The sequence below is a fragment of the Grampus griseus genome, assembly GCF_964374135.1.
Source record: "Grampus griseus genome assembly, chromosome: 21".
In the NCBI taxonomy this organism is placed as follows: Eukaryota; Metazoa; Chordata; class Mammalia; order Artiodactyla; family Delphinidae; genus Grampus; species Grampus griseus.
Genome location: NC_139015.1, coordinates 16,835,628 through 16,852,611, shown reverse-complemented (window position 1 = coordinate 16,852,611; position 16,984 = coordinate 16,835,628). Strand labels below are relative to the sequence as shown.

The 16,984-nt window shown below is 35.8% G+C and overlaps 1 protein-coding gene across 21 annotated transcripts in view; it reads left to right on the top strand.

Moving 5' to 3' along the window:
- PCM1 (pericentriolar material 1) overlaps nt 1–16,984 on the top strand; it is a 113,870-nt gene that overhangs the window by 46,467 nt on the left and 50,419 nt on the right. For 9 of the 21 annotated variants that reach the window (XM_082680271.1, XM_082680276.1, XM_082680257.1 and 6 more), the window contains 5 exons: nt 1,112–1,283; nt 4,039–4,397; nt 11,820–11,984; nt 14,271–14,327; nt 16,683–16,855. In XM_082680271.1, the coding sequence (XP_082536397.1) occupies nt 1,112–1,283; nt 4,039–4,397; nt 11,820–11,984; nt 14,271–14,327; nt 16,683–16,855 (926 nt within the window). The remainder of the gene's footprint in view (nt 1–1,111; nt 1,284–4,038; nt 4,398–11,819; nt 11,985–14,270; nt 14,328–16,682; nt 16,856–16,984) is intronic. The other 12 variants (XM_082680263.1, XM_082680265.1, XM_082680259.1 and 9 more) reach the window with 2 other exon arrangements.

The window sequence follows — 16,984 nt, the reverse complement described above, 5'->3', positions numbered from 1 at the left end:
AAGGTTTTTAGTTCTTAGGTGTGGATTAATATTGGCAGCAGACTTTTAAAAAAATTAATTAATTAATTTATTGCCTGTATTGGGTCTTTGTTACAGCTTGCAGGCTTTCTCTAGTTGCGGCGAGCGGGGGCTACTCTTTGTTGCAGTGCGCAGGCTTCTCATTGTGGTGGCTTCTCTTGTGGTGCAGCACAGGCTCTAGGCATGCAGGCTTCAGTACTTTTGGCACACGGGCTCAGTAGTTGTGGCTCATGGGCTCTAGAGCGCAGACTCAGTAGTTGCAGCACACGGGCTTAGTTGCTCCGCGGCATGTGGGATCTTCTCAGACCGGGGCTCGAACCTGTGTCCCCTGCATTGGCAGGCGGATTCTTAACCACTGTGCCTCCAGGGAAGTCCCAGCAGGCGTTGTTTGAGTAGGCATTTAAGAAACAAATAATGTAAGAAATTGCACATGCAGTTCCTTTTTGTCATAATATGCCTTATACCCATGCCAACCCTGTACGAAGACTGTTCATTCTTCACAGTCAATCTAGTTCAGTTTTGTGAAACCCTCCCTGATCCCCTTCTCCCACAAGTTGTAAGTAGCCATTTGTAAATACCTCTGATACAGCAATATATATTAAGTATGTGATTATATTTTACTTCCCATGTAGAGTGTAAAGAACCTAAGGTTTGGAGCCATGCAGACCCGAGATCTAACCTGCTCTTTCATTTACTAGGCATTTGATCTCTAAACCTATTTTCTCACTAGTAAAATGAATATAATACCTATTTCACAGTGTTGTTTTGAGCATTAAATGAAGTAACATGTAACGTGCCTACAGTGGAGTCTTGTACCCAGTAATACTCTGATAAATATCAAGCATTATTTTTGCTAACTTTTAGGTCTTAAGGGGTTGGGGATCAGTATTTATCTTTGAATCACCAATGCTGAAAACATAGCAGACTGAGTTGTAAAACAGTGATTGAGTAAATGAGTGTTACTTTATTTTAATCACAAATTTTTCTTTTGGTGGATTTGAATGGCATATTTAATTAAAACTATTTTTTAATTTCATTTTAAGGCTAAAGGTGCTTCTTTATTGTTGTCTTACCCATTGTTTTTATTTATTAGGTATGAATTTCAGCCCTTTATTTCCTTCTAATTTTGGAGATTTTTCTCAAAATATTTCTGCACCCACTGAACAGCAGCAACCATTAGCCCAGAATCTTTCAGGGAGAACAGAATACATGGCTTTTCCAAAACCTTTTGAAAGTAGTTCTTCTGTTGGAGCAGAAAAACAAAGGTACTTGATTGTAAACATAATCCATTATTTGCTTAAACATCACTTTGTGATTACATCTAATTATCTGTAATTTGAGAATGTAATTAGGGAGGATGTTTGTGATTGTTTGACTTGATAGTGTTGGGAATATGAAGTTTTGACATCTTGCCAGGTGTCACTCAGGTGTATACCTGCTGCTAACCCTTGTACAAGAGCAGTTCAGAGTTTTGATCAGGGTGTCCCGTGAGGTTCATTTTGGAAGGATATGACCTAACCCATAGAGTGTCTTTGGCCTTGATTTGATATCTGTCTTTAAGGTTATACCAGTTCACTGTTCATTGATGTAGAAATAGAAACTAATATTAACTGCTGGAGGATAGTTGTTACAAAGTGATGGCTCCTTTGTTTGATTCATGGCGCCTGATTAGAGTAAGTTCCTAAGGCCCATCCAAATGTAATATTGAGTACTATTAGGTTATAAAAACAACTTTTGTCAAGGAAGTTTTAGCAATACATAGTCAGGATTCCTTTTTCTCTCTGTTTCTAACATTTATTATTATTATTATTATTATTTTTTGCGGTACGCGGGCCTCTCACTGTCGTGGCCTCTCCCGCTGCGGAGCACAGGCTCCGGACGCACAGGCTTAGCGGCCATGGCCCACGGGCCCAGCCGCTCTGCAGCACGTGGGATCCTCCCGGACCGGGGCACGAACCCACGTCCCCTGCATCGGCAGGCGGACTCTCAACCACTGCGCCACCAGGGAAGCCCACATTTATTATTTTTTAATATGATAATCTTCCCAATTATAATTTTGACCCAAATAGTGTGTGAAAGACTCATTGGATTGGCTCAGGTTAATCATTCTTTAAAGCATTTTTATGGCTTGATAAATAATGTTTTTAATGATTGTTTTAATCCAGAAAATGATTTTGATAGCCTGCTGGTAAAAAGATTATAGCCTTTTTATTGTTGTTATTTACTTCAGAAAAACTTTTTAAAAGGAGGAAAAATCAGAGGTCAGTTGAGCCTAATACTTGTTCTGTCAGAAGTATCTCTATGATTTTGTTTTTCCTATCCCTTTATAAATATATAGGTCACATTACTTCTCCCTTTAGTTAGGTGTGTGGGCATGTCTCAGCCTCTTAAATTAGCATTTTGACAGTTTAATTGTTAAATCATGAACATTTTGGTTTTGTTCTTTACTTAATTAACCAAAAATTCTTAGAATTCAACTTGGTGTTCACCTCCAGGAATCCTGTGGTAGACCTCCCTGACCTTGCCTGACTCCTTTTCTTATCTGCACTAACCTTTTTTTCCTACTAAATCTTGTGTTACTCTGTGAAAGTATTCTATTGTCAGAGCCTAAAACAGTGTTTAGTGCTCAATTGACATTGAGAAATGGTGGTTGAATGAATCTCCATCACAAGCAATAAAAATTTATTCAAAGCTTTAGTGAATGGTCTTCCTATTGGAAGGTCCCTACTTCATTATTATCTATAGTTTATATGTAATTGGTAGTAAAAAAAAAAAAGATGCATCTGAGTATTATTATTTTAGATATTAGACCTACTTCAGCTTGGACCTCTTTCCAAAATTTCAGCTATTATAGGTTCCCTGAATTAAATGGCTGGAGATAACAAAGAGGTCAGATAAAACATTGTAGTTGTTAGCTCGGGTCAGAAAACTTTTCCTATAAAGGACTACGTAGTAAATATTGCAGGCCATAGTGTCTGTCATAACCATTTATCTCTGCCATTTTTGCACAGAAGCATTTATAAACAATATGTAAACAGATAAGTTGCTGTGTTCCAAGAACACTTGATTTATGGACAGTGAAATTTGAATTTTATGTAATTTTCATGTCTCATAAACTATATTTCTCCTTTTAATTTTTGTTCAACGATTTAAGAATATAAAGATCATTCATAGCTCTCAGGCCATACAAAAAAACAGGCAGCAAGCTGAATTTGGCATGTAAACTGTAGGTTTGTTAATCTTTGTCTTGAATTAATCCCTATAGATCAATGTCTCCCAAATTATATTCTTAGGAACTCTTTTGTCCATGTCAGGTTCTGTAATAAAAAGTTTCAGACAGCATGTTCACTATGTTCCCTTCGAAGACATTTATAAAACACATTGGCATATTGAAAGTTCTGAGAAGTACCGCAGACCTGTTTAACTTTGTTTTGCCTATTTTTTCCCAGATTTAGATAACCAGTGAATACCTATTAACATATTAAGGGATGCCAAAGTTTAGCAGATTAAATTTGGAAAATGACACTAAGCTAACAGAGCTAAATAAGACTTAATGTGCAGAGAAATAAATTACTAGTTACATGGCCAATTGTTTTCACCAGATTCTGGTTATATTTGAACTGCTTTAGGTGACACAGATCCATGTACGTTTCCAAACTTTTTACTGTGGTTCTCTTTCAGTTGTTTCTTTAAGTTTTTTGTTTTTTCCTTGTATGTCCCATCCTCCCTTGATCTTACCTTCCCACTCTTTCCATCATGAATGCTGGACCTTTGGTTTGGAAGTCTCACTAGTGAAAATGGTTTAGTGAGAAAGGTCTAAGATTAAAGTTTAAAGTAATTTAGTACCTTAGCCTGTGTAACATTTTCATTTTTAATGTGTATTTTGTGGGAATATTTTTATAGCCTGTTGACAATTTTTATTTACCTGAATCTACTAGTAGACTATAAGTATATCTGGAGTTTTCAGTAGATATAGAAATATATCATTGTAATATATAAAAACTTATTTTCATTGGTAAGGAATCAAAAACAGCCCGAAGAGGAGGTGGAGAACAGTAGGACACCATGGTTATATGACCAAGAAGGTGAAGTAGAAAAACCATTTCTCAAGACTGGATGTGCAGTGTCTGTAAAGAAAACAACAAATAGTAATCGCAAAAATCAATTAGATACCAGTAGGAGAAGACGCCAATTTGATGAAGAGTCGTTAGAAAGCTTTAGCAGTATGCCTGACCCAGTAGATCCAACAACAGTAACTAAAACATTCAAGTCAAGAAAAGCATCTGCACAGGCCAGCCTGGCATCTAAAGATAAAACTCCCAAATCAAAGAGTAAGAAGAGGCATTCTACTCAGCTGAAAAGCAGAGTTAAAAATATTGGTAAGTACTGAAATTTGTTGACTTGATCAGCATAAATGTTGGTACGCTTACTCTCACATGTTGGCGTGTATCATTTCGGTGTGGCTGTTGAGGAGGCACTGTTGTAGACCCACCTGAGCAAAGTCATTTTTAGTTACCTTTGAGAACTTTTTAAATAAAATTTATCAAATAGGGTTTAATGGTGTAGCTATTTTAAAACATGGCATTTATTCTTTTTTGTGCTTCTTAAAACTTCTTACTACGTATGTGGTTCCTATGAGCTCGGAACTTTTACTGTTCTCTTGTTTAATATTACGTGCAAGACCTCGTTGGTGACTTCTGGCTAGATCCGCGATGGATTCATTTAAAGAAATGCAGGCCTGTGACTACACTGCAGTCTTTGGATATCATGTAGGTGAAGTCACTTTTAGAACAAGTTTGCTCTTAGTCCTTCAGGAACTGAACCTTAGTTAATAGGAGAAAACATTAATCCATATTTTATTGAATCTTGTCATTGAGTATAATATCAAAGTTCTCTTTATAGTGTTCACTGCATGCCACTTCTTTAAAAAATAGATTTTTTTATGATTTTTGAAGAACTTAGTGAAGTCTAACACTGGTTAAAAATTGATTTACTAGCTAAAATCTGGAATATTATAGTTAAAGGATGCTCCTTCCAGTTTGCAAGGGATACTTTTTGGCTCTGGCCTTGAAAGGTCGTTCTGCGTTCAAGGAGATAGTACTTGGTGCTTAAGAGCAAAATATTCTAGGCTTATAATCAGAAAATTGTGAAAACTCACTGCACCTACTAACTTCCTCTCTTGGAAGCTCACAGTACATTATAAGTGTAGTAAAGGCCCTGGGACACTCTGCAGTTAAAATCCACTTGTAAGCTTTGGCAGCATTCATCTCAGCCATCTTTGGATAATGGAACCCTTGAAAAATCTGATGAAAACTATGGATGTGAAAAAGAATACATGTACGGTTTTTTTCATTTCAATACCTCATGTTTCCTAAGGTCCTGGGCTGCTACTCCTACTCCCATGTAAAGAATCTGATTTCATGGTTAAACAAGCAATCGTGAACAGGGGTAACATTTTTCTCAGCATACACATTATCATCCTTGAAATAATTTTTCAGTTATTTAGGTTTGGGAGGAGCTGATTACTTAGTAGATTAGTGATCTGAAACCATTCAAATGAATGAAAATACAACTACGATGCCTTCTCCATGGTCACTCTTGGTGCCACTAGAGAGGATTTAAGGAGATAGTGACCATTTTGAGAGAGGCCCTCGGGGTAACTCTGAACTTCTTATTAACGTAGTTGCTCCAACAAAATGCTTTTTGTCATATGAGTAAATGGAAAGAAACTAACCTTTGTTATCCCAGCGTTCTCTCATTCAGCTGGTTATTTTGAGTGTGCTAGGGCAGTGCGTCTTGAACTTGATAATGTTTCATACAAATCTCCTTGGGAATCTTGCTTAAAGTCAGAGTCTGATTCCGTCAGTCTGAGGAGGGACCTGATAGCCTGCATTTCTAACGAGTTCTCCCATGCGTTGTTGACCAGCATTGACAGTGTAGTCTGTGGACTACAGTTTGAGTAGCAGGGTCTTAGAGGGCACTCAGCCAGCATATGGCCATGTCTGCCTGAGCCTAGAAATCCTGGTGTATTTGTATTTTTGAAACCCCTTTATTCTGAAGAATTATGGTTCCAGATATACAATTCAGCTTTTCTTTTACTTCAAGGCAAAGATTGACATTCTGATCTATTTGCTCTCTTTTCTCATGCTTCAGTATAAAAATACTTGCCAAGAATGCACATTCACATTTGTTCAAGAGGGCTTTAAGACCATCTGTTAGTGGGAGCTCCACTTTAAGGTGCACACACAAAGGTAAAAGACCTGATAGCAGAACCGAACTAATATATGCAGAGTCAAAATAATATGTAGCAAAATCAAATGAGCTAAGTCCTTGCTATGCAGAATGTGAACCATGGACAGGCAGCATCCGCATCATCTGGGAGCTTATTAGAAATGCAGACTCTTGGGCCCCACCTTATACCAACTGAATCAGTACGCATTGTTTTTCAGTTTGCATATTAGCAAGATTCCCGATGTTTTAATACGAATATATGCACATTAAAGTCTGAGAAGTGCTGAGCTAGACCACTAATTTATGTTGCGTTTGTTCTCTTTGTGGGATAGGAATAGCCATGATTTCTTAGAAGAAAGAATGTTTACTCTGTCTTAAAGGAAGTAGGAATGGAGGTCGATGGGGGGAAGATTGGAAAGCATTCCAAATTGTAGTAACAATAGGAAAAGTAATATAGAGTCAGGGTGAAGCAAGAAGAGAAGATGAGAGAACTGGGGAAGGAAATAGGATATGACAAATAGGCCAGCACAGTGGGACTTAAGTTGCTGTCTTAAAAGATATAGTACAGCCAGTTATACTGTTCCAGATTTGAGCTGTTTCTATGTTTTTTGCACATGTTGACAGTCTTCCAGAAGTAGCATGCTAAATCTTCATTTAACTTTGTTTCACATGATGGTAATGTACGAATGATGGTAATCTTTAGAAGGTCTTTATATATAAAGATACATATTATTGCATGCAGAGTAAGATTTTACAAATTATGTGCTAATTATCTTTTAAGCTTCAGTTCAAATTCAGACTTTATGAGTTGAGCATGACTTCTTGCCTTGCTGGGTACTTGAGTTATCAGACATATGACTTGGTTTACAGACCCATAATTTGGCTACACTCTACCAGACCCATTTCCTCTTTTGATGGTATTAGAGAGGAGTAGAAGCATATAGTCTAGATGGTCCTCATTCTTGTCTTGGGAAATTGGATGAGACTATTAGTATACTGACTTCTGGGTTCCACCCAGTCCTGAACCTTTTTGTTTCTTTCTTCCCCCACTCTTCTTGCTCACTAATGAATATTGAGATAAAATGGATGTCTCGCATTAGGCAAGATAAGCCCTGACAGATGTGGCCCATTTTAGATTCAGAGTTTATTATTTAATGAAGTCAGAGAAAGGAAGGGTAGCCAAAGGTGCCAGCTCCCTGTGTCCCTTATTCCACTCACCACAAGGGTGACGCTGAAACAGAAGGGGCCAGATGATAGTTGCATCATGAGTGGTGGGGCACCCTGTAGCCTAGGAGCCAATGCTGTGCTGTAGCTAAGCCACAGTCGAGAATGGAGATGTACCCTCAGGGGGTGAGGCGAACTGGTCTCATGTTTTCATCAGAGCCCAGGAGGAGATGAGAAGTTCTCTCATGACAGCCTTTCAGGGGAAAGAGAGGAAAATCATAAGGCCTTCCGCCAAGACTTAGATTCAGCGACGGTTCAGTCCTTCCCAGTGTGGCCTGTGTAGGTACATGGAAGGTCTCCAGGGTGCTGTGGCTGAGCTGTTTCCCTGTATTGGAGACACAACTAGAAATACTGTTTCTTCCAGCTCTGTCAGCCACTTGTGCTGAGAAAGACAGGAGATAACCCCCTTATAATAATGACCATCATATGTCGTTGTTGCTGTTGTTATATCAGCTGGCCTGGCCAGTGTTACTCTGAAGTATTACTGACTTTCATTAAATCTTCTACTTTCCCTGGAGGATTACTATTAAAGTGTCCCAAAGAGAAACAAATCAACAGTAGTACCTTAACTTTGGAAATCTAGCCCTTGATATTTTTAAATTGGGACTCATGTAAAACCATGGGGGTTTTTTTTTCTCTCTTTTTATAGCATCTTAAAAATTATAGCATGCTTCTCTTCACAGTCTTAGCTCTTTTGGAAGATGACTGAGTTTTTTTTTTTTCCCCTCACTACTGGGGCTCCCTAAAGAGAATTTTGTGTATGCTGCATAATACATATTTTAATTTTGATTAGAATCCATTCAGCACTTTTCACATGATTCAGTAACAGCAGTTAGAAGCTTAATTTCATTTATATAAATGTTCTTGTTAGAATAACATTCTTTATTTTCTTCAGAGCTATGTTTGCTGTTAATTAAATAAGCAATAGTACTACCATTTATATCATCTTACATATTACTCTTGGCAATCATACCTTTTATTGCTTTTTATGTAGTAGTCCAAAGTAACCAACAGGGCTCTTTTTCCGGTAAGTTTCATGCAGATTGAATGAGAGTGGCTTGAGAGTCTGAGAGACCAACAAAGAAATCAGGAACCTATACATGAGATGATGAAGTCCTAACTTGAATGATGGCCTTAGAGAAAGAAAGGGAAGTTGAATCCAGATAGGATATCACAGAGAATAATTTGACAATATATTGGGAACTAATTTGTTATTAACAGAGCAGCCGTTGTGATCTAGAGAGATAAGCAGCAAGGCTTTAGGTTCTGCTGGCTCTTTCAGAGAGTGAGCAAAAATCAGAGCCCTGTGGTTCTTAGAGAAAACTTGGTTGGAGGAGATCCATGCAACCCCTCCTTCCACGGGGAGGGCGCTTCCCTCCCTTCCAAGAGGAGCAGTCTTTTGCCACTTCAAAGTACTAACGGGAAAGGGTGTCACTGAAAAAAGAGGCGGCATCCTACCTACTCTGAACACGGTAAAGCATTTACCTTTGCAGCTGAGGAGCCTGAGGGGTCGAGAGGCTTCCTTCTTCATCGTCTTGATGGGAGGCTGACAGCTTGCCAGCCAGACCACTGCTTCACCATGGGCATGAGGCTCCCAAGCACTGCCAGCGTGCTGCCATTAAAGCTGCCCAGCAGTCAGGTCCAGCCTGAAGGGTAGATAAGAGTCGGGGCTAACCCAGTAAACATAACAGTGCACATAAAAGGGACCAGCAGCCAGAGAGAAGTCATGGAAGCAGACCACTAGAACAGGTAAAATCTAGTAAAAACAGAATTACTGAAGGAAATACTCACTTGAGCAAAATGATAAGAATACTTAAGCAGAATGAATTATTTTTAAAAAGCAGATTGAATTATAACGTAAATTCTTGAGAACTAGAAAAAATGATTTTCACATTTAATGTTTAGATTATTTGAAAAATAGGACAAATGCTATTAAGTTCCAAATTACTGGCCTAGAAAATTAAAGGGAAGAACTATGTCATTACACAGAGCAAAAAGTACTAAGAGATAAAATAAAGAGGGAAATGATTAGAGGCTTAAGGACAAATCTTGGAGATCTGATATACAAGGAGTTCTGAAGGAGAAAAAAAAAAAGTGGAGAGGCAGTAATTCAACAAATAATAAAGGGGAATCTTTAATGAAGAAAGACTCAAGACCGCAGATCAAAATAGCTGACTGTTGCCCAGCCAGGAGGCACGGAGACAAAGTACACACCCCTTCTCCCCTGTGTATAGACTGATACAGTTCCTGGATTCCGAGGAAAAAGTAAAAATCCTCTAAGCTTCCAGGTTGGAAGAACAAGTTACATATAAAGAAAAAAAACAAACTGACATCAGACAGTCTTACTTAAAACCTAAAAAAGTAGAAGTGAAATGACATCCATTCGTGGACAAAAAGGGACTACAACTCAAGAATCCTACTCTCTGACAAGAGACTCTTCACCTGTCAAGCTGAAAAAACATACTGGTGTATCCTATCTGAAGAAAACTATGGAGACAACATATGAATCAGATAGAGACCTTTATATAAGGGAAGGTGAAAAGGAGAGGTAACAGTTCAGTAAAGAAAGCAGTAGTTTAATCTCAGCTATTAATGTAAATTCAAAAGTAAAATACTAGCAAATTGAACCTGCCAGTATATGAAAAGAGTATTAGACTGTTGTCAGCAGGGTTTATTACAGAAATGTAATCGTGATTTATTATCAGGAAGTCTGTCAACATAATTGATTCTGTCAGCCACATTACAGGACAGAAGTCATGTAATCATAGTGGTAGGTTAGATAAAATTTTAAGTCATTCCTAATGAAAATGCACCTAGAAAGGGAGGCAGTTATTTAAATATAATAAAGGCTGTTAGCTGATGCCACTTACAGGCACTATTGTAAATGAAAATACTCCAGAGATATCTCTATCAAAATTAGGAATTAACAGGGATTCCCTCTCTACCACCATCATTATTTAGCATTGGTTGGAAAGTATTAAGACAAGATTAAATGATTGGAATAAATATTTGAAAAGGAGGGAAACAAATTTTATATATTTTCTAAGCTAGCCCGAGAGACACTGGAAAACAGCTGCCTAAGTTAGCTAAGTTAGTAAAGTAATTATGAAATAAGATTATGAAATAAGTGTGTAAATATTTTTCTCTATCATAGTAATACCCAGTAGAAATGGAAGTGGCAGGGAGTATTCTTTTCATAGTAGTATCCAAAGCTACTGGGACCAAAAATCCTTAGGAATAAATTTAACAAGAAATGTACGAGATCTATAAAAATTTTTTTGAAGAACACGAAACAAGATTAAGCAAATATAAAAGCATAACTATGTTCTTAAGTTAGAATTTATAAAATTGCAACTAAAGATTCTGCATGCTGCAACAACGATCCCCCGTGCTGCAGCTAAGACCTGGCATAGCCAAATAAATATATAAATAAATATTTAAAAATAAGTAAATTCTCCTCAAATTAATAAATACTTTTAATGTGTTTCTATTTTGAATCCTCATGGATTGTTTTTGAAATTGGGGGAAAAAGATCTCAAAACTTCTGTGGAAGGACCAGTGTCCAAAAATAGCTAAGAAAAGAAGCTAGATAGGACTTGTCTTACCAGGTGTTTAAACATAGTGTAGAACTTCTGTGGCATTGGATTAGATAAGTTAAACAGATGGAATGCCCAGAAATAAAACCCAATAAATGTGGAGATTTAATATATCGACCAAGGTTGCATTTTAATTCAGTGGGAAAAGGGTAGGTGTAACCAACTATCCATGTGGAACAAAATAAAGTTGAATTCCTACCTTGTGCTAGATGCCGAAAAGTAACTGAAAAAAGATTAATTCCAAAACTTGGAAGAGTTAATAGAATATATGTATAACCTATGGGTGGGGAAGGCTTTATACCATTTATACCAAGTCATATTAAACAAAAGGTATACAAAAGCAGACATCTGATTATTTAATGCCCCTTATTCTTCTGTCTACCATGGACATATATAGATTAGATGTGATTCTTTCTTGTATTTCCTAATACTGAAAAATTGTTAGCTTGGAGTCTAGTAGAGAATTTGGGCTATATAAGGTCTGCCATGTAGTTTGAGTTGGGATGTATTCATTGAGATGAATATTGAAGGACAATGAAGTGTCAGAATTTATTACTGTTATCCTGTGCCTACAAAGGTTATCGCAAAGATTTTTCTGAAACATACTATTTACTAGTTTGATTTCTAGTTATACCAGGCCTTCACAGCATTCTAAATTGAGTGACCTATACTGTTTCACTATGGAAATCAATTTCCCTTTCAGTTTGAGTTAGTTGCAACTGATAACAGTTGTCACTTTTTTTACTCAAGGGTATGAAAGTGCCAGTATGTCTAGCACATGTGAACCTTGCAAAAGTAGGAACAGACATTCAGCCCAGACTGAAGAGCCTGTTCAAGCAAAAGTATTCAGCAGAAAGAATCATGAGCAGCTGGAAAAAGTAATAAGATATAGTAGGTCTACAGAAATATCTTCAGGTATGTTCTTTTTTTGGTTTGTTTTAATTTAAAGACTTCTTCACCTTAGATTTGAAAAGCTGTATTAAAACAAGCTTAAAATTCATCTATCACACTTTTCTATCATGTGAAAGGTTTTATAGTAGAGTTTACAGTACACAGTTCTTGATGTCAAGAAGTGTAGACTGGAAATATATTTTATTGTTATTGTGATACTATCTTTTGATGCATTTTGATAAAATTCTGAATGAACAAGTGTAGTTGACATTAATTTGGTACTCCTAATTTGAAATTCTGAAAATATTATCTGAATAAGAGTTGGATATAAAATCACATCGTTCCCCTGCTTAAAATCTTTGGCCTTCACCGTGCCTGCAGGAGAAAGTCCAGATGCCTCAATGTAACATATCTGACCAGCAGAGATTTGATTCCTTCCTGCCTCTCCAGACTCATTTCTCACACCCTGTGCCTTGAACTTGACTCTTTCAGTGGCACTAAACTGAAGTTTTCCCATAGCCACCTCAGCAGTTGTCTTACCTCAGCAGTTGTCCTTCCTGCCTCAAGTCCTTTTTGCTCTTTGTTGGCCTTTGTCTCTGCTGGCTCTTAAGTAAAATCTTAATTCTGCAACTCTGGAACTGTATCCAAATCCAAGCTGGGAGAGGTTACCCTTTCTCCTTTTTGTTTTTCTGTCATAGCCTGTGTAAACCTCTTTTGTTGCCTGTATCACATTATGTAGTATTTACTTGTTTAAGTGTCTGTATCACCTTTTTGGTTCCTTTGGCAGTAGATAATATTTTTTCATATTTGTATCTTAAATGTTAGCATGGAACCTGACACATGGTAGGCACTCAGTGAGTGTTTACTGAATGAATGGAGTCATAAGTATTTGCCACCATTTTAGTTTAAGTAAATACTGGCACGTCCCTGATTTATAAAGAATAAGTACGTCTCAAAGAAATATGGAGAGGGAGGAAGTAAATATAGACTCTAAATTTTCAGTTGTCAGTAAGACCCTTGGTGAAAATGATAATAGTAGCTACCATTTGTAGTATGCTTTACTGTTTGCAAACTAAACAAATTACTCATCTCATTTGAGCCTCATAATCCTTTGAATTCATTTTGTTTTCATTTTGCAGATGAGGAAACATGATCAGAGGGGGGTGCCTGTTTTTTCCCAGTGCTCATAAAGGACCAGTAGTATAAACTGGTACAGTTTTTTGGGAAAAATGTCATGCCCTTAACCCAGTACTTGTAGGCATCCATCCTAAGGAAACAAAAGTGAAAAGAAGAAATTGAGATTTAGGTGTTGACTGAACATTATGATTCCAACTATTTTAAACAAAAATCTGGATAAAAAAGCTGGAAGAGAATGCATCAAAATGTTAATAGTGGTTTTATTATCTTTAAACTCCTCTATATTTTATAAAACTTATAATGAGTATTTATTACTTTTGTAATCAGAAAAGAAACATCACATTTATTCATATTTTGAAATGACCTCCTCAAGGTTGTATTGCTAGCAGATGGTAGAACCGAAGTTTCAATCCTGGTCTCCTGTTAAGTCCAAGATCCTTTTGTCAAACATATCAATTCTGTTGTTCCGACCCTAGCATTTTACCAAAGTTTTGTAGTTTCCATCTCCTTTCACTATCTTTATCAAATACTGATGTCTTCAAACAATAAACAGTTGGGTGGAGGTTGGAGAAAGGCACTAAATTGATAGGCTTAATAACTTAGATGTCAGTTACCTAAATAATTGATAGTTGGTCATAGTACTTCAGATCTTATTACTGTCACTTAGAAACATATAACCATCAAATTTTGGTGAACTAAAAAAATATTTGAATAATATAAATACTCCTCTTTTCTAAAAAGACAGTTATAGTTTTAAGCATTACCCTAAAATTCTTTATAGCACGTAAGAGTAGTTTTTGTTATATGATCATTAGATTGTAGCATATACGGCTGCTAGTATTGAACTGTATACAGTCCTCTTCTCCCTCGGGGGTTGTGGGGGGTTCCCTTTGATGTGTATGCTTCTAAGAGTGAATGGTAGAAGTTTATTATGATAGTCATCATCAGTCACATCAACACAAGTTTATAGCAGATCTTTTGATATTTTCCCTGAAGAGAGATTATTTTTAAACAGAGCATAAACCATACCTTGTGATAACATTTCAGTTCAGGCAAACGATTTTAAAGAAATTTGCTTATTTCTTTTTTTCATTCATTTATTCATGTTACAGACCCTGTCTTTACTATTCATACACATTTTATGTTCATCCTTATGTCTGCCCTTTCCTACAGCACATGCTAGGAGAATACTACAGCAGTCTAACAGAAATGCATGCAATGAAGCGCCAGGTAACAATCTGCTTAGTTTTGGTGTCCACTTTTTGTTAGTTCTTCCATTGGTCCTAAAAATCCTTAGTTTTATTGTTCTAATTAATTTTTTAGATTTAGTTTAGTGTGTATGTGTTATTTGGCTGATAAAAGAGAAAGAATTCATACTTACTAAATTCTGAAGGTTTTCATTTATAATTCTTTACTTGGTTGGTAAAATTGGCTGCTTTTCTTGTTTTCATTTTCTGTTAGTGTATGTAACATAACCAACACATTCATGTAGGTAATAGAAAACATTTTTATAATTTAGTGTTTTATTTGAAGTTATTTATCTTGTATTCTTTAAATGCTTATGAGCATTCATATTTTTTGGAAACAAAAATATAGTTACTTTTATTCTTAGCTCTGATTTACAGTGTTAAGTATTGTGTATGACTTCTGTTGTAGTTCTTATTTTTCCTTACCAGTCAACATGTATAAAAAAATAAACCATTGAACAAAAACAACTATGACATGCAAAGACCATGATACATAAAGGTCATGGAAAATTGCAGAATGCTATTTTTGTCCTTAAACTATGAATTTTCTTTAGACATGGTTCTGTATGATTTAGAATTGTAAATATTCTTTAATGCCTCCTGTGCTATACATGAGTAAAAAAGAAAAGCCTGTATGAACCTCTAGGGGAATTTAAAGAAAACAAAAAAAACAAGGACCTAGCATGGAGGAAGCTAAATGTATCAGTGGTACTTCCTAAAGAAGAAAAGAACTCTGAAAGTAGGATAAAAACAAGATGGAGTCAGACAAATCTGGCTGAGATCAAGGATTTTTCTAGCCTAAACTAATGCATTTTAGTCCAGGAGGAGAAACTGGCAAAAACTTTACACTTTTCTATTGTAGGTGGGAGGGATGAAGCATATGTTTGGCATAATTCATTATTCGGGAATAATTTAATCTTTACTGATATACAATTTAGAGTGATAATTTTATCACATACAGAGGTAATTAAATATGCTTTGTTCTTATATCTTTAAAATAAAAAACTTTTTCTAAAACAACTGATCAAACTACAATATAGTGTATAAATTGGGAAAGTTTGTGTGACATCCCATCTTCTTACCTGGATTTTTCCTATAAATAGAGATTTACTACAGAGATAGTTCTGGTTCCTGCTCATAGTAAATATTTTTATAGTAACATAGCACATTTGAACATTTTAAAACTACTAAGAGAATTTTAGTATATTATTTCATTTTATACCCATAAATGTCTGAGGCAAGATAGGGAAGTTGCATATTTATTACCCTTATTATTTTATACTTGTGGAAATTGAGACCTGAGGATGTTAATTTGCCTAGTAAATTAATGGAAAGTTTTTTCATTAAACCACATTTGCTTTGCATTTTTAAAATTTCTCTCTTGCAAAAAGTGAATTTTTAAAATCTTAATGATCTTTGCATGTTTATGTGAAAACACAATATATTAAAACACTCAACATTTCAAATTCTCTTTCTTGAAAACTTATCACTGATTTTTGTAGAACTTGAATATTTAGCTGCTTGTGGTTCTACTGTTACTCTAGAAAGTTTACAGAATTTGATAGCTAGAAGAACACTGGGAAATTTTTTTTTTTTCGGTAGAGAACTCAAAATGGAAACAGTTCCTAATTTGTGCTGTTAAAAGTAAAGGTATGAGTGTATACCTTTAAGGGTGATAATTCTTTGCTATAAACAAATATATGTAGCAGAATTGTTGCTAAATAAGAGTGATGCCTAGATTCTGTGAAACTGAAAACTTCATTATCCTCACTGCTTGCTCCAACTTATAATGAGTATGTCAGTAAGACACTGTAGTAAAATTGACCTATTTTGTTATAGTTACAAATTCAGTTTTTCATCAATACAGCATGATTGCGGAGATTTGAGAATCAGTAGACCTAACTAGATAAGCCTTAAAATAGTATGTTTCCTTGGCAGCATTTAGTTCTCAACATTAACAAAATAAACGAATTTCCTTTTCTGTAAAAAAATTCATATTAGCAAAAAAAGAAAATTGTTTGCAATTTGCTTATTTCATTCAAGTGCTGAAAGATTTCCACTGATTATTCCTATGAAATGTGTAAAATTTTCCATTGAGAAATAACTTTGCTCTAAGTAATGCTAAGTAATGTTATTTCTCTAGTAAATATTTAGTGTATATCTTGATATTTTTAAGATTATTTTTTTCTTGGTAATTTTAAGATTTTTATTCTACTTTAAAAGCTCTGAAATAGAATTGTGTTTTAAGTAGTTTAAAGGTGAGAGTAATGTTGCAAGTTAAAAGAAATAGGAATGTATTTCATCAATATTAACTTCCTGATCTCTTTATATCTTCCAGAAACCGGGAGTGATTTTTCCATGTTTGAAGCTTTGCGGGATACCATTTATTCTGAAGTAGCTACGTTGATTTCTCAAAATGAATCTCGTCCACATTTTCTTATTGAACTCTTCCATGAACTTCAGCTACTGAATACAGACTATTTGAGACAGAGGGCTTTATATGCATTGCAGGTATCTAACATTTTTTCCCCTACGCTTTCTGGTACTGCCATTTTTCACCATTCTGTCTGGTTACTTTCTTAGACTGAAGTATGTCCTTGTTCCATAAGTATTTTGATCTGTTTTTTTATGTATTTCCAT